Raw genomic sequence first — 25,632 nt, forward strand, 5'->3', positions numbered from 1 at the left:
GTGATGTAGGAGAATGCAGAAGTTAGACACTGAAGAAGTGAACAGCGCTTACATATGTTCACATATAACAGCTGGTGCGTGAATAAAGTTTGAATACACTATAGCTACTGATTTAAAATCAAAGAATAATAGCTAAAGGCCCACCTTAAGAATATATATATATATATATATATATATATATATATATATATATATATATATATATATATATATATATATATATATATATATATATATATATATATATATATATATAAATATACTGTCATTCAAATAATCAAATACTTTGTTTTTCCATTTATTGATTGGCAGCCCTCCTGTCCCATCTGGGAATTGATCCATCTGATCATTTTATTTCTTGTCACTGTTTGGTTTAAGCAAACAGAGTTCTGTCACGGTCAACATTTTGGCCTGTTCTTCAGGAAGTGGGCAGTTTTGAGGGATTTCCTGTTTGCTTTCAGTTTTAAGACTGATGGATCACGCAGAGAGAGTTTTTCCAGATTCAGGAATCATGACCGAGGGCCCGGGGACAGTAGATGGTAAGTTCAGTGCTACTTTTTTATAGTGAACTTAATTCTAATGCTAAACTCAGCAGTAAACACACTGAAATTATAAACATTTGTCAACACGATCTGAAAGTAGTTTATTAAGCAAATGAAAGTAAAACACATCAGGTGAGCAGAACACATCATGATCTGCCAAAATACTGCAATATTACTCAGACAAGTATTCATAAATCTATTTCCAAAATAACAATTTAAAACGCGTTAAAAATAAGTACATGATATGCATATTTGCTTTTGAGTTGAGAGATTAAAGAAATGTTGAAAGGTTTCAGAATACGTAATAAATTAATTAAAAACAGTCCTTTAATATCTTACGTGTGCTAACTGTGTTGTCTGTGTGTCCTCTATGATCCAGACTACAGTGACTACTATAACTTGGTAGAATCAGATTCATCTTACAGTGATGGCAGCACAAGGGTCTTCGCTGGGGTTGTCCTGGCCGTCCTGTACAGCACAGTTTTCATCGTTGGTTTGCTGGGAAACGCTGTGGTCCTGTGTGTGCTGATCAGACACCGTCACAGATGCAGTCTGACAGACGTGTGTCTCCTCAGTCTGGCCGTGTCTGACCTGCTCTTTCTCGCCTCGCTCCCTGTTTGGGCTCACAGTGCGGTGCAAGGATGGGTTCTTGGCTCATTCATGTGTCACATCATAACCGCTCTCTTCATGATGGGTCTGTACAGCAGCGTCTTCTTCATGGTCCTCATGACACTGGATCGCTACGTCATCATCGTCTACAAACACAGCATCTGTTCCAGAAAATGGCCTGCAAAAATGGCTCTGAGCTTATTTGTATGGATGCTCAGCCTGTTTGCGTCCCTCCCTGATATTGTTTTTGCCAAAGTGAAAGTGGACACGAGCACCAAAGAATCCTGCGGATCTGAATATCCTGAAGGTGCAGCCTGGATGTCGTTTACGTACCTGAACACCCTGAGCTTGATTCTGCCTCTGATCATCATGAGCTTCTGCTTTTGCCGGATCCTCAGCAGTAAATCAGAAGAAAAGCACAGGATCATCAGACTCCTCCTGACTGTGCTGGCCTTTTATTTCCTCTTCTGGACTCCATACAACATCATCACGTTCCTCAGGTTCCTGCAGACGGAGGGCTTCATGCTTTCTCGTGAGTGGTCTAATGATCTGAGTCTTGCCAAGCAGTGGGTGGAAGCGATCGCATTAAGCCACTGCTGCCTCAATCCCATCATCTACACCTGTGTGGGACAGAAGTTCAGAAGAGCAGTGCTCACGGTCCTGAAGAACCCTCCACAGTCACCTGAGAGCGCATCTTCGGAGTATTCCTCCACACTGATCACATAGAGACCCTGTCCTCCAGAGAGAGACGCGTACTCTTTCAGAAGCAGAAGTTCAGTCTCTTATATATTGCATGCCCATCGCTCATATTTTAGATTTGCAAATGATACACATAATAGTTCTGAAGGGAATGATTTCATCAGCATTTTTAAATAAACTCAAAGTGTTTGAAAATGTTGAAAAAATTGTTTTGAAGAAATACATTTAGCCTATATTCTGAATGTTGCTTTTAAGATTTTTATTGTAAAGCTGCTTTTAATCAAATGAGTCATTAAAAAGCCATTGTCCTGGTGATTTTACACTCTCAGAAGAAGTAAAGCTTAGAGAAGCTCTCACTGGGAGGATAACAGAAAATCCATCCTTTTAAATGTAGATATTACTATGTTTGTACCTTGGTTTTATGTTCAGATTAATATGCAGGGGAAAAACAACTCTTCCTCTGTTACATTACCTCAAAACTATTGGTAGATTTAAAAACCCTTGAGATTTTATATAACAACATCATATGAACACATTGTCCTTTCCGCCTTATTTTGACATTTTCACTTGCAGTCATTTGTAACTAGTGCGTTCGAGGCTTCTGGTGTCATTCACTTCTAGTTATTTTAGATGTAAAAAACAGTATGTTATGCTGCTTGATATTGAAAACTGGTATTTGTTATCAGATTATTTCAACGGTTATATTATGTGATATAATCATAGCACTGGTTTGTGGCTCAAATAGTTTCATTTTCTTCTACACTATGGGATATCTTTTACTGATGGTAATGATTGGGAAGTCTCGCACAATCACAGGAAACAGCTTTACTTCTGCCTCAGGTCACAGAAGTCAGTTAATTCTCAGCACATAGAGACTCTTTCACCTAGATATCACACTATAGAGACTGTGTCTGTTCCACAAACTAGAAAATACAAAAAAAAAAGTCCAAACCAAGTTAAGGTTAATAATTTAATTGAGGTTCAACAAATAAAAAACAGAAGCAATATGGATAAACAAATGATAAAGATTGGCTTATTGAATATCAGATCCCTTTCTACGAAAACTCTTTTTGTAAATAATATGATAACTGATCATAATCTAGATGTGCTCTGTTTGACAGAAACCTGGCTAAAACCTGATGATTACATTATTTTAAATGAGTCCACCCCCCAAGATTACTGTTATAAACACGAGCCGCGTCTAAAAGGCAAAGGGGGAGGAGTTGCTTCAATTTATAACAACGTTTTCAGGATTTCTCAGAGGGCAGGCTTCAAGTATAACTGGTTTGGTTTCTCTGGATAATGTTATATGAAGCACCATTACTTCAATGTTAATGATAAATCCCCTGTTATGTTTGTACTGGCTACTGTATACAGGCCACCAGGGCACCATACAGACTTTATTAAAGAGTTTGGTGATTTTACATCCGAGTTAGTTCTGGCTGCAGATAAAGTCTTAATAGTTGGTGATTTTAATATCCATGTCGATAATGAAAAGATGCATTGGGATCAGCATTTATAGACATTCTGAACTCTATTGGTGTTAGACAACACGTTTCAGGACCTACTCATTGTCGAAATCATACACTAGATTTAATACTGTCACATGGAATTGATGTTGATAGTCTTGAAATTATGCAGCCAAGTGATGATATCTCAGATAATTATTTAGTTTTGTGCAAACTTCATATAGCCAAAATTGTAAATTCTACTTCTTGTTACATGTATCGAAGAACCATCACTTCTACCACAAAAGACTGCTTTTTAAGTTATCTTCCTGATGTATCCGAATTCCTTAGCATATCCAAAACCTCAGAACAACTTGATGATGTAACAGAAACTATGGACTCTCTCTTTTCTAGCACTTTAAATACAGTTGCTCCTTTACGCTTAAGGAAGGTTAAGGAAAACAGTTTGAGACCATGGTATAATGAGCATACTCGCACCCTAAAGAGAGCAGCCCGAAAAATGGAGCGCAGCTGGAGGAAAACAAAACTAGAGGTATTTCATATTGCTTGGCGGGAAAGTAACCTATCCTACAGAAAAGCATTAAAAACTGCTAGATCTGATTACTTTTCTTCTCTTTTAGAAGAAAACAAACATAACCCCAGGTATTTATTCAATACAGTGGCTAAATTAATGAAAAATAAAGCCTCAACAAGTGTTGACATTTCCCAACACCACAGCAGTAATGACTTTATGAACTACTTTACTTCTAAAATCGATACTATTAGAGATAAAATTGCAACCATTCAGCCGTCAGCTACCGTATCACATCAGACAGTGCACTATAGACCCCCTGAGGAACAGTTCCACTCATTCTCTACTATAGGAGAGGAAGAATTGTATAAACTTGTTAAATCATCTAAACCTACAACATGTATGTTAGACCCTATACCATCTAAGCTCCTAAAAGAGGTGCTTCCAGAAGTCATAGATCCTCTTCTGACTATTATTAATTCCTCATTGTCATTAGGATATGTCCCCAAAACCTTCAAACTGGCTGTTATTAAGCCTCTCATCAAAAAAACACAACTTGACCCCAAAGAACTATTAATTAAGGAAAAGAGTAATAACTAACCTCAAATAACAAAAGTAAAATACATTTTACTCCCCTAACTTCCTAACACATTTACATTACATTACATTTATTCATTTAGCTGACGCTTTTATCCAAAGCGACTTACAATTGCTAAATCAGTCAGAGGTCACACGCCTCTGGAGCAACTAGGGGTTAAGTGTCTTGCTCAGGGACACATTGGTTTCTCACAGTGGATTCAAACCCAGGTCTCTCCGACCAATGGCATGCGTCTTATCCACTGCGCCATCACGACCCCACAAAACAGAACCCAAACAAGATAGCCAAAACACGTTCTTAGTACACGAGGTTGAAAAGGAAAGAACGTGATCACTAGCTTTTACATTACACTCGAAAGTGACAAATTTGATCATCGGCCGGAGAAGGGATCCAGGAGTTCTCAACCCAACCGCGTCTGAACCAACAATAAGCTCCCCGTTGAATGCCGGCAGTGTCCACGCCTTGTCTCCACCACCAATGGCGATCGTACATCCCATCAGCGGGCAGCATTTTTTTCATGGCATTTACTTTCCGGTAATCTGTGCAAAATCGTTGTGTGCCGTCAGATTTAGGAGACCATAAACATGGTGAACTCCAGGCGCTAGAACTCGGTACTGCGAGACCATTCTCAACAAGATACTTTACCTCAGCTTCCATGATTTTACGTTTAACGGGAATCACTCTGTCAGCACTTTGCTTAATGGGTGAATGGTCACCTACATCAATATCGTGTTCCAAAACTTGAGTACGAGTAGGGATATCTGAAAACAGTCCCAAAGAAGAATTAATTATCTTAATGATATAATTTCGCTGAGAATCAGATAAATGTACCAGATGAGAATTTAAATTCTCCAGGACCATATTATTCAGTTATTCAGTTTGTCACCTGAAACTAGGGTATTATGCAAGTTCAACCCATCTTCAACATCGCTGTCAGAAACAGGCACAGCCGAAGCTACAGGAATGATAACGGAGCTTTTTGACTCCTCATCTTCCTCACAACCAACATACAACTTCAGCATATTTACGTGACACACACAGGATTTTTTCCATCGCTCAGGAGTTCGAAAAACATAATTTGTGTCACTTAGCTTCTTGTCAACGACGTACGGACCAGAGAATTTAGCTTGCAGTGCAGCACCCTGAACTGGATGTAAAACTAGAACTTTATCCCCCTCAGAGAATGAACGAACCACAGCAGTCTTGTCAAAACCTCTTTGCATTTTTGTCTGCCTACTCTCCAAAGCAGTCTGAGCCAGTTTACAAGCATTGTTCAGTCGCTCCGAAAAGAACCGACATAATTCAGACAGTTCTCTTTCAGCATCTTGAGTGGGCCCCTCACCGTGTGCCCAAAAACCAATTCTGCCGGGCTAAACCCCAGTGACTCCTGTACGGTCTCACGGACAGCAAACATAAGTAAAGGCAGCCCTTCATCCCAATCCTTTCCTGACTCGACACAGTATTTACTCAACATGGACTTTAAGGTTTGATGAAACCTTTCGAGCGCTCCCTGCGTCTCAGGTCGGTACGGGCTAGATGTAACATGCGTAATCTTCAGCTGAGACAATACCTGTTTAAACAGTCAAGACATGAATTTAGTTCCCTGGTCCGTTTGGATCACTTTAGGAAAACCAAAAGTAGAGAAAAACGTAACCAGAGCGTTCACAACAGCCTTCGCTTTTAAGGAGCGTAACGGTACCGCCTCTGGATAGCGAGTAGTCGTGCACATGAGCGTAAGCAGATAGACATGCCCCGATCTAGTTCGCAGTAACGGCCCAACACAATTCAAGATTATCCAAGCGACAGGCTCTCCTTAAACAGGAATAGGTTGAAGAGGTGCAGGACGGATGATTTGATTAGGCTTTCCTAAAACCTGGCACACGTGACACGAACGACAATACTGAACCACATCAGATTTAATACCAGGCCAGAAAAAATAACGTAAGATTCAATGATATGTTTCAGTAATTCCCAAATGGCCAGCAATATTATCATGAGCTATGCTCAAAACCTGGTTGCGTAAACATTTCGGTACTACGAGCTGGTAAACCATATCCCAACTTAAACTATCCGACCTTGCTGGAGTCCACTTTCTCTTCAACACATCACTGTCCCCAAAATATCCCACTGATTTACCTTCAATGTCCATAAGAGTTACCACCCTTTTCCTGCAGCACAATAAAGAAGGGTCTTTGCGCTGTTCAGCAGAGATCAGAACCTTGTCAGCGGACAGCAACAACTCGGCCGACTGCATTTCAGCACCACTACTCATAGACAGCGCCTCAAGGTCAGGCAACTCAGATGTTACCACAGAAAGCTCAGTTGTCGCTCTACCCTCGGTGGCCATGAAGGCATCCAAAAGACCAATCGAATCACCAAACTTACATGCTTTAGCGCGTGTAACTACACACGCCGTAAAAACCGAAGGAAATTCAGATGCTAACTCACCGGAAATAACAGAATCAAACACAAGATTTTCAATAACTTCGGGGATTGGAAGTACCTTTTCTCCGGCTAAATCTTTACCTACAATTAATGCAACACCATTTACAGGTAACCCATGACGTACTGCCAACTTTACAAAGCCTGTTACTAACCCGGATCGAATGTACACGTTATGCAACGGTACCTTCAACACACCCAATTCAATCCCTTGAATAAGAAAATCAGAACCGCAATAACTTTTTTCAGAAAATGGCAGCGCCCTAGCTAACACGAACGATTGATTAGGCCCTGTATCACGCAACATGGTTACAGAACCAAATATTCTTCAGATCCACTAAGAGAAATCATTCCCTCACACACGAAAGGATCATACGGTGCGTCAATATCTGAATTAAGTGGGCACCAAAGTAACATCAAAATCATCTAAGTTAGGGTCCCAGACAAAGGCTCAGAAGGTGGAGAGTTACCAACATTGGGAGGAGTAGAAAGTACATCTGAGTTTTCACTAGCCCCAACGAACGACTGCCAGCTTGTGTCTCTAACTCGCATTGCCTAAAACGCAGAAGCTGAGTAGTATGTTCCTGACGTTTAATCTCTAGATCTAATTGCTTTAACTGAATAGCCAGCCTCAAATCTTCCGAGTTCACGCTGCTAAGTGAACGCAGCATAGGATCAGACTCTGGAGCTTCAGTATCGACTTCATCTCCTGTCGCCGCATTCATACCTACCTCATCGTTCGGTCTAGCTCTAAAATACCCTGCTGTATTAACGCCACCTCAATTACATCTCGTACAACTTTCTTCCTAACAGTTTCTATAACCGGAACACTATAGAAGTCAGCCACCAAATACAAATCAGTCTTTCGACACGACTCCAAGAGCTCACGCGAAGGATCCTGCTTAAATGCTTCTATACTAAACTCCATATAAACCAACCTTACACTTCCCCACCACCCATGAAAAAACTGCCAGTCAAAATATAGAATATAGATTGTACTCTTACCTCTTAACTCGCATCGAAGGAATACAAAAAATAAAAAAAAGTTTGAAAATAGAATTGGACGGCCCCCAATTATTACGCCCCGCGCCTAGGGGTAGTAGGAAAACCTCTTAATAGGGAATAATAAGACTGGGTTGTGGTGATGTGATCCCAAGTACGAATCACTCCGGTCAATAATCAAACAGGTACATGATGTTAATCAGAATAAGTAATTAGATTTATTAAAAACCAACAAGTGAAACAAAGAGCATCTCTACAGGGTGTCCCAAAGGCCAAACAAAACAAATCTAGAAAGGAAAAGAGTAATAACTAACCTCAAATAACAAAAGTAAATACATTTTACTTCCATAACTTCCTAACACAAAACAGAACCCAAACAAGACAGCCAAAACAAATCAGTAGGACACCCCTTTGCTCCACGTTCTTAGCACACAAGGCTGAAAAGGAAAGAACGTGATCACTAGCTTTTACATTACACTCGAAAGTGACAAATTTGATCATCGGCCGGAGAAGGGATCCAGGACTTCTCAACCCAACCGCGTCCGAACCAACAACGAGATCCCCGTTGAATGCTGGCAGCATCCTTTTAAAGTCCACGCCTTGTCTCCACCACCAATGGCGATCATACATCCCATCAGCGGGCAGCCTATCAGATACCAGAGAGAGTAAGAGGGAGGAGAAGGTACACACACACACCACGACACTACAAGAAACTCAGGTCTCAACACCTGGCGTACACATAACATACTAATATGCTTCTAATATCCAAATCCGTTAAAGGATTTTTAGGCTGCATTAATTAGGTAAACTGGAACCGGAAACACTTCACATAACACCGTACTTGCTACATCATTAGAAGAATGGCATCTACGCTAATATTAGTCTGTTTCTCTCTTGTTCCGAGGTCACCGTGGCCACGAGATCCAGTCTGTGTCCAGATCAGAGGGTCACTGCAGTCACCCGGATCCAGTACGTATCCAGACCAGATGGTGGATCAGCACCTAGAAAGGTGCTCTACATCCCTGAAAGACAGCGGAGACCAGGACAACTAGAGCCCCAGATACAGATCCCCTGTAAAGACCTTGTCTCAGAGGAGCACCAGGACAAGACCACAGGAAACAGATGATTCTTCTGCACAATCTGACTTTGCTGCAGCCTGGAATTGAACTACTGGTTTCGTCTGGTCAGAGGAGAACTGGCCCCCAACTGAGCCTGGTTTCTCCCAAGGTTTTTTTCTCCATTCTGTCACCGATGGAGTTTCGGTTCCTTGCCGCTGTCGCCTCTGGCTTGCTTAGTTGGGGTCACTTCATCTACAGCGATATCATTGACTTGATTGCAAATAAATACACAGACACTATTTAAACTGAACAGAGATGACATAACTGAATTCAATGATGAACTGCCTTTAACTGTCATTTTTCATTATTGACACTGTTTTCCTAATGAAAGTTGTTCAGTGCTTTGACGCAGTGTATTTTGTTTAAAGCGCTATATACATAAAGGTGACTTGACTTCACTTGACACACACACACACACACACATTCATGCATTTGTGTTTGTGTGTGTGTGTGTGTGTGTGTAGGTTTTGATGCACAAAGGAGAAGACAGTACATGGGAGTCAAGCCACAAACAGCAGCTACAGTCCTGAAAATGAATGAAAGAACACAGACACTTGATTTACTTTGTTTACTGTATGTAATCATTTACACTTTCAATATAAAATTTCAACTGGTTTGTTAAAGGTGTTTTAAGCTTGTTTTGTATGTGTTTTTGTTGTGTGTTGATCAGAATCAGAGTTTTTCTGCTAAGTTTCCTCTCGCTGACAGAAGCTCCAGAGCACAGAACAGAAATAAAATCAGGCAATACATAAAATACACAGATTATACAAATTATTCAAAGGAATGTGAACAAGGTATGATATAGTAAAGAAATGTAAGTGTTACAGTTTTTCTCGATTGCTTAAACACATTTCTTGAAACTATGCCTCATATTCTCAAAACAGTGAACACAAATCCATAACGTCTCACCCAATTCCCCAAACCTATTTTCAGGTCAAAATGAAGCTCTAGACTCAGAACCATTCACTCTTGCTGAAATACCAAACTTTGCCCTCAGACGTCACACACAAGCCCTCAAAAACACACACACTACAGCATAGTCTTACACACTGGTGAGATAAATTCAAAACAATACTACAAAAAAAAAAAAAACAATAACCAGTGATAAATTGTGTTGCTTTTGGTTCTCGCCCTCAAGGAACCTTTCACATGATGAACATATGTGTATACATTTGCACATTTTCTATTCCTTAATCTACTGTACAATACACCAAACAACAACAAAAATATTCTGCCCCAGCATCACATCTTTGGTCTGGGACAGACATCACAGACTATACTGGCCCTAGCAAGGGATTGTGGGTAAAATCCTCTCGCATGACTGATCCTCTCATCACACATCAGCTGTAATGTCTAGTCAGGCTTCTTCCATTCCATCGTCTCTGTGTCCTACACAAATAAAACGACTGATTACTGTAACACATCTTTCTACAGAAACTCTCTCCGTGTAAGTCAGTTTGATGAATGTGTTTTAACAGAGGAGCGCTCTCAACAGTAACAGTAGAGTACACTGAGGTACACCTGCCTGTCTTCCTCACGATCAAGGGGACGGTGAAGCAACTTCAGTTTGGCTGGACTCATTTCCCAGTGTCCCTCATTGTTAAACCATGGACAAGGACATGGTCAACTGGCACAAGTTTCATCTGAGACTCCTTGTCTCCTCGTCCTCTCCCTCCTCTTCCTCCTGTCTGGTGTCCTCCACCTTGTCAATCATGTCTCTCTGGATCCATTGTTCCAAAACTGAATGAACTGACTGGGATCTTCTATCTATCTATTGAAGGCTAGCGCTTTCTAAATGACCACATGGTGTAAGCACTGAGAAATGTAGGGATATGTGTAGAGTTTTGCAGTAAGACTTCATCAAATCTGACTCATGTTAAAGCAGGGGAATGTTTATTGTTCAGCGAAATGGGTGTTCTTTCTGAAAAATGGCGTTATAGTCTTCAATGAGCCAAAACAAGCTCATGTTACTCCTCTCCTCATCAGGTTACACTGGCTTCCAGTAACCGCTCGCATCAAATTCAAGGTACTGATGCTGACTGCTTCTATTGTTCTCATTTGTAAGTCGCTTTGGATAAAAGTGTCTGCTAAAATGATTAAAATGTGATTAAATGCACATGGCACAAAGGAAATCATGATTAAAACATGAAAAAAAATTGTGTGATAAGTGATAAATATAAGAATGATAGTGATATGGTGGTAAGTAAAAGTTTTGGAGTTTTACAGAAGAACTGAGTGTAGTTCGTCTGTGTGACCGCTAGATGGCAGTCAAACCCTTCTGTTGCAGCTTCTTCCTCTCCATTGGCTCATACTTCATTTGATTTTCATAAATCAACATACATTTCCTGAAAGCCTATGCAACATTCCTAGATTGTTAAAATAGCAGCGCTCACAGTCACTTTCAGATTTAAATATAGTGAGAAGAAAGCATGATTTGTTGAATATTTCTTTGATACGTGATGAATCTTGTGATGTGATCAGCTGAGTGACTGTAGTGTCAAAGCGCTGATGACTGCGGCTGTTTCATAACTCCTGGATGAACATGATAGTGACGCACCATAAAAACAAACGCCGCAGCGCATCTCGGGAACTTGAGTTTTACGTTAAAAAAATGCGGACATCGGATTTCTCGCACAGTTTATTAATATTTCACATGAACGACGACATCGACGCGATTATATCGACTCCCAGCGTGAATATCAAGTCAAAAATTCTAACATCTGCACACGTTAGATGAGTTTGAACGATCCAAAACAGCAGATCCGGGGGGCGTTAGCTGGCGTTTATTCTCGCGAGACTTGAGTGAAGCGTCGCGTCCCATCGCTCCTTTCATTAAATAACATACGAAAAGCAATAAACTTGCAAAAGCAAATGATGAAATAGTTTTAAACGCACACAATACCAGAACTGAATAAATCCAACGCTTCCCTGTTTGCTGACAAAAATCTCTGAAGCGTCAGCTTGACGCGAACTCTCGCGATGGTTTGCAATTCCTGCGCGCTTACAGTGACGTCTCTTCCTCCTTCTTATATTTTATTTTTTATTTTTAATATGCAAAGAACAGTTAAAATGTTCGCTAGAATACCACTAGAAACGCCAGGCTGTAATAAAAACGGCGTTCCGTTCCTCTTCAGCTTTCGCTTCTAGGTTTCAGGGCGATTTGCAGTCTCGCGAGATTTGCGTCGTCCGCCTTTAGACTCCATGATCTGCTGCCGAGCGGTGCGCCGCGATCATCCCCGCGTGCGTACATGACGCTCCTCCGCGCGTCGTGCGGCGCTCATATCTCCGCTCGAATGGACTAAGAGTGATCTCGTGAGGATGGAGAGCGTTATACTGAAGAAGAGCCGCGCTCTGAGCGTGGCCTTGAGATCCACAGCAGAACACAACAACAACAACGATGATGAAGAAGATGATGAAGGCCAGAGAGCGTCGAACCCCCGTCAGACGCGTTCAGACGAGCCTCGGACCCGAAGCCAGAGCCCAGCCGAGCTCAGCGTGCTCAGTAAAGCCAGCAGGAGCAGCTCGAGCCTGCTGCTGAGGAGGAGGAGGGTGAAGAGGCATGTGTCCAGCATCAGTCGGAGTCTGGACCGGCAGACGCTGCTGAGACACAGAGCCAGTCCTCCTCTGCAGCTGTGTGACCGGCAGTGGGTCCGGCAGGAGCTGCGCCGCGGCTGCATACACGTGAGCGAGCGAGATCCGGGCTCTCAGGGGTCTCAGCCGGTCCCCGTACTGTGCTCGGTGGAGAGCACCGCAGCAGAGATCGCCCAGCGCCTGCAGCAGGCCAGCGGTAGACCCGGCTCCGTCCTGAGGCTGACCGCCAGGAGCTGCCCATCTACAGACGTCCCCGGGACCTGTGACGGAGAGAACCCGCTCACACACCTACACACGGGGCCCGAGGGCCTCAGGGACCAGCCCAGCGACCGGCTGCGGCTCCTGCTGGAGTACGACAGCTACACCGCGCCCGGACTGGACTCCCCGCAGGACCAGGACTCGGTCAGGAGGAGCGCCGGCTCCGATGTGGAGAGCAGCAGTGCGTGTGACGACCTCAGCTCCGGGGCCCGCTTCAGCCAGCACCGGGACTCGCTCAGCGACGACATGATCCTGGGCACGGAGGCCTCGGGGTTCGACAGCAGCGCCGCAGAGGGCCTGGACACATACGGCAGCTCCTCGGACGAGCTGGAGCTGGACTGTGCCCCGGAGCCCGTCCCGCCGGGGCCCCAGACGGAAGAAGCCGAGGCGGGTCTCGCTGTGAGTCCGGACACGTGTGAGGATGGAGCAGTCACGCCGTCCGCCTCGGACCCCGGCCCGGCGCTGTACGTCCAGCTGCACGGAGAGGCCGCCCGGCGCCTGGGGCCCGAGGAGAGGCCCCTGCAGATCCAGAACGACTTCCTCTTTAAACTGGGATTTAAGGACCCGTGGCGTGTCCAGGAGGAGGGCATGAACACTGAGCTGGGGTCACTCCTGCGCTTCTACGCAGGTAATGTGTGAGAGTCGTGACCGTCAGCTGATGTGTGTGATTCAGAGCCTAAACACTGTCACGCTCTGCTGTCGGTCAGGTGCTCAAACCCGTATTAATGTTCTGCTCTCAGGTTTATTTAGTGTCAACATCTGATTCGTGTGCATCTCCTGAAATTCAACACAAATAAGGTGCTAGAAACTGAAGCTGAGCAATATTTCAGGTCAGCATGCTGGTTACGAGAAGCACTTTACACCGAGACGCACTGATACCTCGTTTGTAATTGCACTGGCTTTGGTTTATTCTTTACACAGTTTTCACTTTACACATTATACAAGTGTACTTCACAAACACGTGCATGCAGACGATTAGAGGTGAGAGATCAGATCCGTCACGTCAGGGTCAAGCAGATGTTATACAGCGTCTTAAAAATAGTGCAACTTATTTACCTTACAAATAAATAACCTTCCCGAAGTGTTTAAAAACTGTACACACACAGAATACAGGTGCATGCACATACGAGTGTTATACTGCATGAGCATGTCAGAAATAGTTCACTTTATTTATGTACTTATTTTAAACAGAACTTGCTAAATGAATAACCTTGTGAATTCTGCATCACAGTAATGTTTACAAACACACAGAGCGTGTGTGTGTGTGTGTGAGTGTGTGTGTGTGTGTGTGTGTGTGTGTGAGAGATGGCTCCTGTAGCGTCGCTGTGGCTGAGTGCATGTCACACGTGAGCCTCCAGTCGCTGTCTTCACAACTTTGTGAGAACAAGCTTGAATTCACAATGATCCTCCCTCCATGTTTATGTTCCCATGGATCTCTCTCTCTCTCTCTCTCTCTCTCACACACACACACACTCTCTCTCTCTCTCTCTCTCTCTCTCTCACACACACACACACTCACTCTCTCTCTCTCTCTCTCCCTCTCTCTCTCTCACACACACACATGCACATACTCTCTCTCTCTCCCTCTCCCCCCCCTCTCTCTCTCACACACACACACACTCTCTCCCTCTCTCTCTCTCTCTCTCTCACACACACACACACACACACTCTCCCTCTCTCTCTCTCTCTCTCTCTCTCTCACACACACACACACTCTCTCCCTCTCTCCCTCTCTCTCTCTCTCTCTCTCACACACACACACACACCCTCTCTCCCTCTCACTCTCTCTCTCTCTCTCTCACACACACACACACACACTCTCTCTCTGGTAATAAAGCATGGCAGCGTTCTCGGCTCCCACAGAACCATTGTGTGCTCTTGTTCCGGTCTGTTCTTTGTGATTGTGCTGAAAGGCTGAATGCTGTTGGTGCAGTGGAGGGTGAAGAGAGCTCTGGATATTTAGATGCTGTTCAGCGGTCTGTTCTTGGCTCGCGATCTCTTCAGTGTCTCACGCCAACATCCATTCAGCCGTCGGCCAACAGTGGGCCGCAGGAAGTGCTTTCATTCACGCCGCTGAGAAAAACAGGGCTGTGAGGAACACGATGGGGAAGAGGGCTGTGGGATTCGTTGAGCAGAGCAGGAGTGGATCTTAGCAACTGTTGGAGCTGAGTGAAGAATCAGATCCTCTGAATGATCAGATGTGTGTCAAACCTGTTTCACACTCCATCTCATGTCTTCTGTCTCTGATCGAGAGTCCAGACAATCACTCCAGTCAGAGCTCTTTTAGTGTAATGCTTTCAGATCTCTCCTGATTGTGATCAAGTAAAGGTCAGGATAAGGTCAGTAATATCTCCAGATGAACTCTCACTGGACTGAAGCAGCTCAGCTTTACTGGATTCTCCATCAATCATGTTTTAGAGTCTCACATCTGATCCTCAGGATCTTTTGAGGAGCTTTACTTTCACTGTTCCTCAGCGGAGGAATGATCTTCACAAGCCTCCAGAACATCTCACATCTTCTGAGGAGCCTTGATTTCTCCAGCTCTCCATCACTGTGTTATATGTGCGGATCATTCACATCTCATCTCATTACTGGAGATATAGAGTGATATTTACATCAGTTTATGTCAGTATCTGCTCTACTGTTAGAAACATCTCACTGATTTACATTATAATCAGCAGAATTAAAAAAGCCTGATGAATCATATATGATACACTAAATAATGCTGGGTGAAATATGGACAAACCCAGCGATTGGTTGTTTTCATCCAACAGTTGGGTTAAATGTTGAAAATGGGTTGAAAACAGCCAATCATTAGTATGCTGAATATACTCAACATAAAACATGCAAACTTCTTTTTAGATTTTTATGAACATATTTTTGTTTAAAGGCACAGAAACCTGTTAGGTTTCAAAAAACATTTCACAACGGTTTCATTTCATAGTTTGGCTATGTTTGGTTCTGCAGTGAAGAGAAGGCATATTGTAATTTGAGTGTGGTGGGATAGATATGATGGTGTTAATCGTGGAATATTTTAGCATTTGCATGAGTCAGTCTGCTCTGTTCTCTCATATGTGACGATGTCTCAGCCCTGATGCTTTGGAAATAACTCCACTCACTAATTCTATTGTTCAAGAACAGAGCCCTTCTCGGGTGTTTCTCTCAGTTAGTGTTGCTCCAGCAGCTGCTGTGCTCGTGTGAGGAGGATCTGGCATCTCTGTGCTGTTTAGTAGTGTAGTTTAGTGTACTGTACTGTTGTGTAGCGTACTGTGGTGTAGTGTACTGTAGTGTAGTGTACTGTAGTGTAGTGTGGTGTGGTGTAGTGTAGTGTACTGTATAGTAGTGTAGTGTGGTGTACTGTAGTGTAGTATAGTGTACTGTACTGTAGTGTACTGTGGTGTAGTGTAGTGTAGTGTACTGTATAGTAGTGTAGTGTGGTGTACTGTAGTGTAGTATAGTGTACTGTACTGTAGTGTACTGTAGTGTGGTGTACTGTAGAGTAGTGTACTGTAGTGTAGTGTACTGTGGTGTACTGTAGTGTAGTGTACTGTACTGTAGTGTAGTGTACTGTGGTGTAGTGTACTGTGGTGTGGTGTAGTGTAGTGTACTGTGGTGTAGTGTACTGTACTGTAGTGTACTGTGGTGTGGTGTAGTGTAGTGTACTGTATAGTAGTGTAGTGTGGTGTACTGTAGTGTAGTATAGTGTACTGTAGTGTAGTGTACTGTAGTGTGGTGTAGTGTAGAGTAGTGTACTGTGGTGTGGTGTAGTGTAGTGTACTGTGGTGTAGTGTACTGTAGTGTACTGTGGTGTGGTGTAGTGTAGTGTACTGTATAGTAGTTTAGTGTGGTGTACTGTAGTGTAGTATAGTGTACTGTAGTGTAGTGTACTGTAGTGTGGTGTAGTGTAGAGTAGTGTACTGTAGTGTGGTGTAGTGTAGTGTACTGTAGTGTAGTGTACTGTAGTGTGGTGTAGTGTAGTGTACTGTACTGCAGTATAGTGTACTGTAGTGTACTGTGGTGTGGTGTAGTATAGTGTACTGTAGTGTAGTGTACTGTAGTGTGGTGTAGTGTAGAGTAGTGTACTGTAGTGTAGTGTACTGTAGTGTGGTGTAGTGTAGTGTACTGTAGTGTAGTGTACTGTAGTGTGGTGTAGTGTAGAGTAGTGTACTGTGGTGTGGTGTAGTGTAGTGTACTGTGGTGTAGTGTACTGTAGTGTACTGTGGTGTGGTGTAGTGTAGTGTACTGTATAGTAGTTTAGTGTGGTGTAGTGTAGTGTAGTATAGTGTACTGTAGTGTAGTGTACTGTAGTGTGGTGTAGTGTAGAGTAGTGTACTGTAGTGTAGTGTACTGTAGCGTGGTGTAGTGTAGTGTACTGTAGTGTGGTGTAGTGTGGTGTACTGTGGTGTATAGTACTGTAGTGTAGTGTACTATGGTGTAGTGTAGTGTAGTGTACTGTAGTGTGGTGTAGTGTGGTGTACTGTAGTGTAGAGTACTGTAGTGTGGTGTAGTGCGGTGTAGTGTAGTGTACTGTACTGTGGTGTAGTGTAGTGTACTGTGGTGTAGTGTACTGTAGTGTAGTGTACTGTACTGTGGTTTGGTGTAGTGTGGTGTACTGTAGTGTAGTGTACTGTGGTGTGGTGTAGTGTACTGTAGTGTAGTGTAGTGTAGTATACTGTAGTGTGGTGTAGTGTAGTGTACTGTAGTGTAGTGTGGTGTGGTGTACTGTAGTGTAGTATACTGTAGTGTGGTGTGGTGTAGTGTAGTGTACTGTACTGCAGTATAGTGTAGTGTACTGTAGTATAGTGTAGTGTAATGTAGTGTGCAGGCATGTGAAGTATGTACTCAGACTCTCTGGAAATGTCGGGCATGTCGTGCTCGGAGCTGAAGCTTCCGTCTGAAGGATGTTGAGTTGTGAAGTGCCAGAGTTTAAGACATTTCATATCCTGTGGATCGTGTTCGATATGTTGCGTGATTGTGAATAATGTGATAAATGGCTTACAGGTCAGTGTTTCAGTTTGTTTGTGATCACATTTTTCAAGCTGTTGTTTGATATAAGAAATACATTTGATCATCAAGTGCATATTGTTTCTGAGCTGAATGTTCTGGTTCTAGTTGACAGCAGCCAGCTGAACGTAAAGCCCCTGAGCTCAGATCACGTGTCATTAGTTCAGAACACGTCAGGATGTGTGTGTTTTAGGGTCTCAGCTCATGTGAACGCTGACGGTGTGAGTACAGGCTCCTCGTGAGGACTTCTGTCAGACAGGAGCTGGATGATAATCATAACGATTCATATTATCAGCATGTTGAACTGTGTCACGCTCTACAGTCGAGTCCACACACACTACCTCTGTGTGTTATGTAACTGTGTTAGTCTCTGACAAACAGCTTGATCCGCTCAGGCACGTGTGTGAGTGTGAGAGAGAGAGAGAGAGTGTGTGTGTGTGTGTGTGTGTGAGAGAGAGAGAGAGTGTGTGTGTGTGAGTGTGAGAGAGAGAGAGTGTGAGAGAGAGAGAGAATGTGTGTGTGTGTGTCTTGTTCTCTCTCTCTCTCTCTCTCTCTCTCTCTGTCTGGTCTGGTTTTCCGCACACATTCACGCAGCAGAGAGGAGTGTTTGGTGAGTCAGTACAGTCACAGTAGAAGCGCTGCACATTTACAGTGCGTCACATAAGAGCAGCCTCTGAGCTCAGCTGAAGCGCTGTAGTCGACCTGAGGCTGTTTGGTGGTCAGGTCGCTGTGGAAGTGCTGTGTCGAGCATCTGGATCCAGATGAGGTTTCAGGAGATTCAGCAGTGTCTGTGTGCTGAGCTCACCGTCTGTCCTCTGGAACACACTTTAGAGGACAAGACAAGACCCAATGTGTCATCAGGATATATGAGTGTGTGTGTGTGTGTCATCAGGATATATGAGTGTGTGTGTGTGTCATCAGGATATGAGTGTGTGTGTGTTACTGTACTGTAACTGCAACTAACATCAGTGCTCATCAGCCACCATCAATTTAATGAAAACATGCACAAAAATAAATGAAATAAACATTAATTGTATGCAATATTTATTTGAAATTCACTAAATATACATTAAAGCATGTCTTTATGATATAGAATATATATATGGCACTCGCCACATAATCCTACATCATTTGTGCCGTTAAAGATGCGGTCATGCTCCTCTGAATGAGCTGAGTGGTCAGTCTGGCAGAGCTGGATCTAAAACAGGCTTAAGTGAATCCTCAGTGCCACCTAGACAAATATTACACCTGGTACAAATACAATAGTTGTGTGAATGCACTCGTAATGATGTGCTTCTGTGCTTTTCACTTAATCATAAACTACATTTTCAGTTTGTTTCTCACCCTGCCCTGCTGTATATACTCAAAAACATGCATGGGATTATTTTATGACACGTTTGCATGCTTTTTTTTAAAGCTCAAATGTGGTCAGCATTCACTGACATCAAATAGATAAACACGAGCAGGACTTCTTTATTTTCTCCTTCTGTGTTCCGCAGAAAAAGAAGGAAATACAGAATTAGATCAATATCAGGGCGAGAAAATAATTACTGAATCTTCATATCCGTGGATCGTTCCCATAGATGTGAATGGGTCAGTAAACTCCACGCAGATGAAGGCCGTTGTTTGCTAATGATGTAAGGTGGTGTTGTACTGGGAGATTTTAAATGAATGTGTGGCACTTGTTCATGCTGATATCAGCAGTTATTTCCAAAGCTGTGTGGTTCTGTTTTTTAATTGGCTGGTGCTGTTGGTTAATGGTTAACTGCAGTTTTCTCTCACTCTCTCTCTCTTCTGTCATTCCACACTTAATTGATTCCATATTGTCATGTTTTGTTTTATTGGATGACATCATCCTAGTGAATTGACATCACTGGCCATGAGTTTCTGTCTTTAATAGGGCTATTTAGGGCACATTTAGAGCATCGAACTGATAAAATCTCTTTGTTCCTTGTGTACATGTAGTGAAACTGTTTAGTGAAAACATGATTATTTAAAATAGATTCTTTCTGTGTTTCACTTGTGTTTTAAATCTGCTTGACTTCAGCTACTGTTTGGTTGAAATTATGCTTGCTCTGATAAGAATGTCTTTATTGAGAAGTATTTTCAAATGCTTAAATATCAACACTTCTCAAATCTTACCAGTGTGAAAGGATAGTTATTTTTGTTTTTGTTTTGTTTTTTTAGAAAAGGTCAGATTGTGTAATACAGCTGTGGCGGTGTGCTGAAGTCCTCCAGAATGTGCCACTCTCAGTCATGAGCTTTTTAACTCCTCAAAGAAATTATTCAGGAGTTTTTAGCCCCAATATGTCACGCAGGCAGTTTCTCCAGTGCATTAGACCACACGAGCTGAACGTGGACAAATATAGCCTGGACACACACCCTCTTCTGCTTTGTGCCGGATACCCAGAGGACTGCATCTGCCAAACCGCTCTAAACAGGATGAGGTGTCTAAAAACAGAGCCTAAGTCAGACAACAGACAGACTGTTGACCCCTGACCTCAGGGCGTCTGTCCAGGAGTCAGCCATAGGGCTGGGAGACCTTCACAGGTCTTCATTCTGTACAGACATTTGATACTTTAGATGTTATGTGCATTTTTTTCTCAATGGCCAATGTAAAGTAAATTCTAAATACCACTCTTTACTAGTACTGACTACTGAAAACCACTTTCTTCTATAGTTCTAGTTGATAAATTCTAGTCTTTACTAGTACTGAATTCTGAATAATGTACTTTACTAGTAGTACAACAGCTGAATTCAGTTTTTTTGTAACTACTGACTGCTGAGTTCTGTTCTTCAGTTGAACTAACTGCCGAATTCTCCTCTTTACTAGTACTGACCACTGAAGTCCGCTCTCTCCACTAGTTCTGACTGCTGAATTCTACTCTTTACTAGTACTGACCGCTGAACTCGAGTCTCTTCTCTAGTTCTGACTGCTGAATTATACTCTTTACTAGTACTGACCGCTGAACTCGAGTCTCTTCTCTAGTTCTGACTGCTGAATTATACTCTTTACTAGTACTGACCAGGGATGGAAATTAGCACCCACCACCAGCCAAATGTGGGTGATTTTGTGTTGTGGTGGGTAAACTCGCTTCACCTACCAGCCACCGTGGCGGGTAAATAAAAATAGCATACTGTTTCACCCGGCCGGTGGACAAAAGTTAATTTCCATCCCTAGTGTGTATACAACATGCAATAAAGTGTAATATCATCTGAAGCAGCTCCATGGAGAAAGGCGGTGTAAACCGGGCCCGAAGCGGCGGTGTTGTTCCCAGTTCAGTGTTTGCAGCTGAAGTTAGTGCCGCCCAGCTGAGTGATATATTTGTTGGTTATTTACAGTACGTTTTATTACACACGCTCATGATATACAAGATCGCGTGAAAAGTTGTATTTGTTATCGTGCACTAATTTCCGCATACTGTCACATCTCTGTCAAACCCCGGTAAGTTCATTCTCCTCTAGCATTCTGCAACATTTTAGATTATATGGACAATTTGTGTTTATCTTATACAAACAGTATTATCGGTCGCGTGTCTAATAACTGCTGTCCGGGGATGCATTTTATTACCAGTCTTCAAGTACTTTTTCAGAAGTTAGCTCTGTGGCTAGTAAGTTGTTAAGCTGTTCATTTTTGTTTGTAGAAACAACATTGTATCACACATGTTTGACAGCTCTGGCGTGATAAGACGCGTAAAAACAATGTATTAAAAATGCTGTGCGTTCGTTTGTCGACGGCATAAAAGTTTGCGAGCCGAGATTTCTTTCAGTGATAGTGTTGAACAGGGGACTTTTCCCCACGTGTTCCCTCAACCACAAACAAATTTAATAAATACACCAAAAAAAAAAAAAACACTTATATTGGTGAATCCTTTCCTTTGGAATTAAATACAACATTATTAATGCGTATGAAAACTGTTTGGAATATTGTAAAAATGTTTGTGCATTAAAAAAGTTCAGTGCAGTGTATCATACAGTTGGCTGCGGAGCTGAGAGAATGAGCTGCTCTAGCAAGAGTCGGCTGTTTCAAAACTTAGTAAGCTGCCTAGATAGGCAGCATTTTTGAGCATCACTGAAAGAGAAAATGTCAGTATTTCATTGAGACTTGAGATTAAATAAACTGCTTAAGTATTGTAGATCTTGTAGTATTCATTTTCACATGCAGTTACACATTGTCGGTTAAAAACAAAAAAAGTGGCTGGTAAAAACATTGACTGGTGGTAGATTTTGAAATCCACCAGCCACAGTGGCCAGTGGACTAAAAAGTTCATTTCTATCCTTGACTGACTGCTGAATTCTACTCTTTACTAGTACTGACCGCTGAACTCCGGTCTCTTCTCTAGTTCTGACTGCTGAATTCTGAATTCTTTACTTGTCCCATTTACCACACTGTGGCTTGTGGACTAATTTGTGCCTGTGAACAGCCAGACTCAATGCAGAAAGCTCATGTGAATTCTGTTATTTGTGCCTCACTTCATTGACTCTGTAAATTGGTTAATGGCTAATCAATGTGATGGTGTGAATTCGGCGGAACAGCTGTGTAACAGCTAATGTGCTCTTGGTTCTGTGTCAGTCAGAAGTGTTCTCACGCAGGAAAGGCTGTGGTTTCCTCTCTGAGGATCACGCCCGGGGAAAATGCACAATCCGCCTAAATCATCCTTAAGATGTCAGTCTACAGCATCAATATTTGTAAACTGCTTTTCTTATTTTTGTTTCCTTTACTGTAGCAGATCACTACATAACAGAAGAGATAACACTGCAGCTAGTCATTTATGAACAACAACAGAAAGCATGTTAAACCTGTGATGATGGTCGAGCTGTAAAGTGGGCTACAGCGCTCCATGTGGCGTACCGTGGGGTCCTGACCCACATACTGCCACTGCTTTTGGGTCAGATCTCGCTTGCTCTGACTGTAGTGAAAGCAAGAATGGTGCTGCATAGTTAAGAGTCCGCTGAGTTCAGTGCAGGACTAAATACAACACATGAGTTATATAGTTTATGGCAAAACATATTGTACATCTGTTTCTCAATGGTGAATGTAAACTCACTCCATATAGAGCACTGATGAATTATTCAAAACAGAATCCAAATCTGAATTATGATCTGGTTCTGACTAATTCTTCTCTTCACTAGTGTTAACTGTTGAATTTTGCTCTTTACTAATACTGACTGCTGAATTCTACTCTTCACTATTACTGACTGCTAAATTGTACTATTTACTAGTACTGACTGCTGAATTCTGTGCTTAACAGTGGTGAATTCCGCTCATTAGTAGTACTGACTGCTGAATTCTGTGCTTAACAGTGGTGAATTCCGCTCATTACTAGTACTGACTTCAGAATTCTGTGCTTAACAGTGGTGAATTCCGCTCATTAGTAGTACTGACTGCTGAATTCTGTGCTTAACAGTGGTGAATTCCGCTCATTACTAGTACTGACTTCTGTGCTTAATGTTGAATTCCTCTCATTAGTAGTACTGACTGCTGAATTCTGTGCTTAATGTTGAATTCCTCTCATTAGTAGTACTGACTTCTGAATTCTGTGCTTAACAGTGGTGAATTCAGCTCATTACTAGTACTGACTTCTGAATTCTGTGCTTAACAGTGGTGAATTCCGCTCATTACTAGTACTGGCTTCTGAATTCTGTGCTTAACAGTGGTGAATTCCGCTCATTAGTAGTACTGACTGCTGAATTCTGTGCTTAACAGTGGTGAATTCCGCTCATTAGTAGTACTGACTGCTGAATTCTGTGCTTAACAGTGGTGAATTCCGCTCATTACTAGTACTGGCTTCTGAGTTCTGTGCTTAATGTTGAATTCCGCTCATTAGTAGTACTGACTGCTGAATTCTGTGCTTAATGTTGAATTCCTCTCATTAGTAGTACTGACTTCTAAATTCTGTGCTTAACAGTGGTGAATTCCGCTCATTACTAGTACTGGCTTCTGAATTCTGTGCTTAACAGTGGTGAATTCCGCTCATTAGTAGTACTGACTGCTGAATTCTGTGCTTAACAGTGGTGAATTCCGCTCATTAGTAGTACTGACTGCTGAATTCTGTGCTTAACAGTGGTGAATTCCGCTCATTACTAGTCCTGACTTCTGAATTCTGTGCTTAACAGTGGTGAATTCCGCTCATTACTAGTACTGGCTTCTGAATTCTGTGCTTAATGTTGAATTCCGCTCATTAGTAGTACTGACTTCTAAATTCTGTGCTTAACAGTGGTGAATTCCGCTCATTACTAGTACTGGCTTCTGAATTCTGTGCTTAACAGTGGTGAATTCCGCTCATTAGTAGTACTGACTGCTGAATTCTGTGCTTAACAGTGGTGAATTCCACTCATTACTAGTACTGACTGCTGAATTCTGTGCTTAACAGTGGTGAATTCCACTCATTACTAGTACTGGCTTCTGAATTCTGTGCTTAATGTTGAATTCCGCTCATTAGTAGTACTGACTGCTGAATTCTGTGCTTAATGTTGAATTCCTCTCATTAGTAGTACTGACTTCTAAATTCTGTGCTTAACAGTGGTGAATTCCGCTCATTACTAGTACTGGCTTCTGAATTCTGTGCTTAACAGTGGTGAATTCCGCTCATTAGTAGTACTGACTGCTGAATTCTGTGCTTAACAGTGGTGAATTCCGCTCATTAGTAGTACTGACTGCTGAATTCTGTGCTTAACAGTGGTGAATTCCACTCATTACTAGTACTGACTGCTGAATTCTGTGCTTAACAGTGGTGAATTCAGCTCATTACTAGTACTGACTTCTGAATTCTGTGCTTAACAGTGGTGAATTCCGCTCATTACTAGTACTGACTGCTGAATTCTGTGCTTAACAGTGGTGAATTCGGCTCATTACTAGTACTGGCTTCTGAATTCTGTGCTTAACAGTGGTGAATTCGGCTCATTACTAGTACTGGCTTCTGAATTCTGTGCTTAACAGTGGTGAATTCCGCTCATTACTAGTACTGACTGCTGAATTCTGTGCTTAACAGTGGTGAATTCCGCTCATTAGTAGTACTGACTGCTGAATTCTGTGCTTAACAGTGGTGAATTCCACTAATTACTAGTACTGACTGCTGAATTCTGTGCTTAACAGTGGTGAATTCAGCTCATTACTAGTACTGACTTCTGAATTCTGTGCTTAACAGTGGTGAATTCCGCTCATTACTAGTACTGACTGCTGAATTCTGTGCTTAACAGTGGTGAATTCGGCTCATTACTAGTACTGGCTTCTGAATTCTGTGCTTAACAGTGGTGAATTCGGCTCATTACTAGTACTGGCTGCTGAATTCTGTGCTTAACAGTGGTGAATTCCGCTCATTACTAGTACTGACTGCTGAATTCTGTGCTTAACAGTGGTGAATTCCGCTCATTAGTAGTACTGACTGCTGAATTCTGTGCTTAACAGTGGTGAATTCCACTCATTACTAGTACTGACTGCTGAATTCTGTGCTTAACAGTGGTGAATTCCGCTCATTAGTAGTACTGACTGCTGAATTCTGTGCTTAACAGTGGTGAATTCCACTCATTACTAGTACTGACTGCTGAATTCTGTGCTTAACAGTGGTGAATTCAGCTCATTACTAGTACTGACTTCTGAATTCTGTGCTTAACAGTGGTGAATTCCGCTCATTAGTAGTACTGACTTCTGAATTCTGTGCTTAACAGTGGTGAATTCCGCTCATTAGTAGTACTGACTTCTGAATTCTGTGCTTAACAGTGGTGAATTCCGCTCATTAGTAGTACTGACTTCTGAATTCTGTGCTTAACAGTGGTGAATTCCGCTCAT

General features: G+C 42.4%; 2 protein-coding genes across 2 annotated transcripts in view; both read left to right on the forward strand.

Annotated features, from left to right (window-relative positions):
• Window positions 1-313: 313 nt before the first annotated feature.
• Window positions 314-3,116, forward strand: LOC128022214 (C-C chemokine receptor type 2). The gene is made up of 2 exons (XM_052609552.1): window positions 314-539; window positions 922-3,116. Exons 1-2 carry the CDS (start codon window positions 473-475, stop codon window positions 1,875-1,877), a joined length of 1,023 nt encoding a protein of 340 aa, XP_052465512.1. The 5' UTR covers window positions 314-472; the 3' UTR covers window positions 1,878-3,116.
• Window positions 3,117-11,979: 8,863 nt separating this feature from the next.
• The window catches only part of phlpp1 (PH domain and leucine rich repeat protein phosphatase 1), a 28,667-nt gene continuing 15,014 nt past the window's right edge, over window positions 11,980-25,632 (forward strand). Inside the window, exon 1 of the mRNA XM_052609211.1 lies at window positions 11,980-13,467. Within this exon, the coding sequence (XP_052465171.1) occupies window positions 12,309-13,467 (1,159 nt within the window). The 5' untranslated portion in view covers window positions 11,980-12,308. The remainder of the gene's footprint in view (window positions 13,468-25,632) is intronic.

The sequence above is a fragment of the Carassius gibelio genome, chromosome A2, assembly GCF_023724105.1.
Source record: "Carassius gibelio isolate Cgi1373 ecotype wild population from Czech Republic chromosome A2, carGib1.2-hapl.c, whole genome shotgun sequence".
Taxonomy (NCBI): Eukaryota; Metazoa; Chordata; class Actinopteri; order Cypriniformes; family Cyprinidae; genus Carassius; species Carassius gibelio.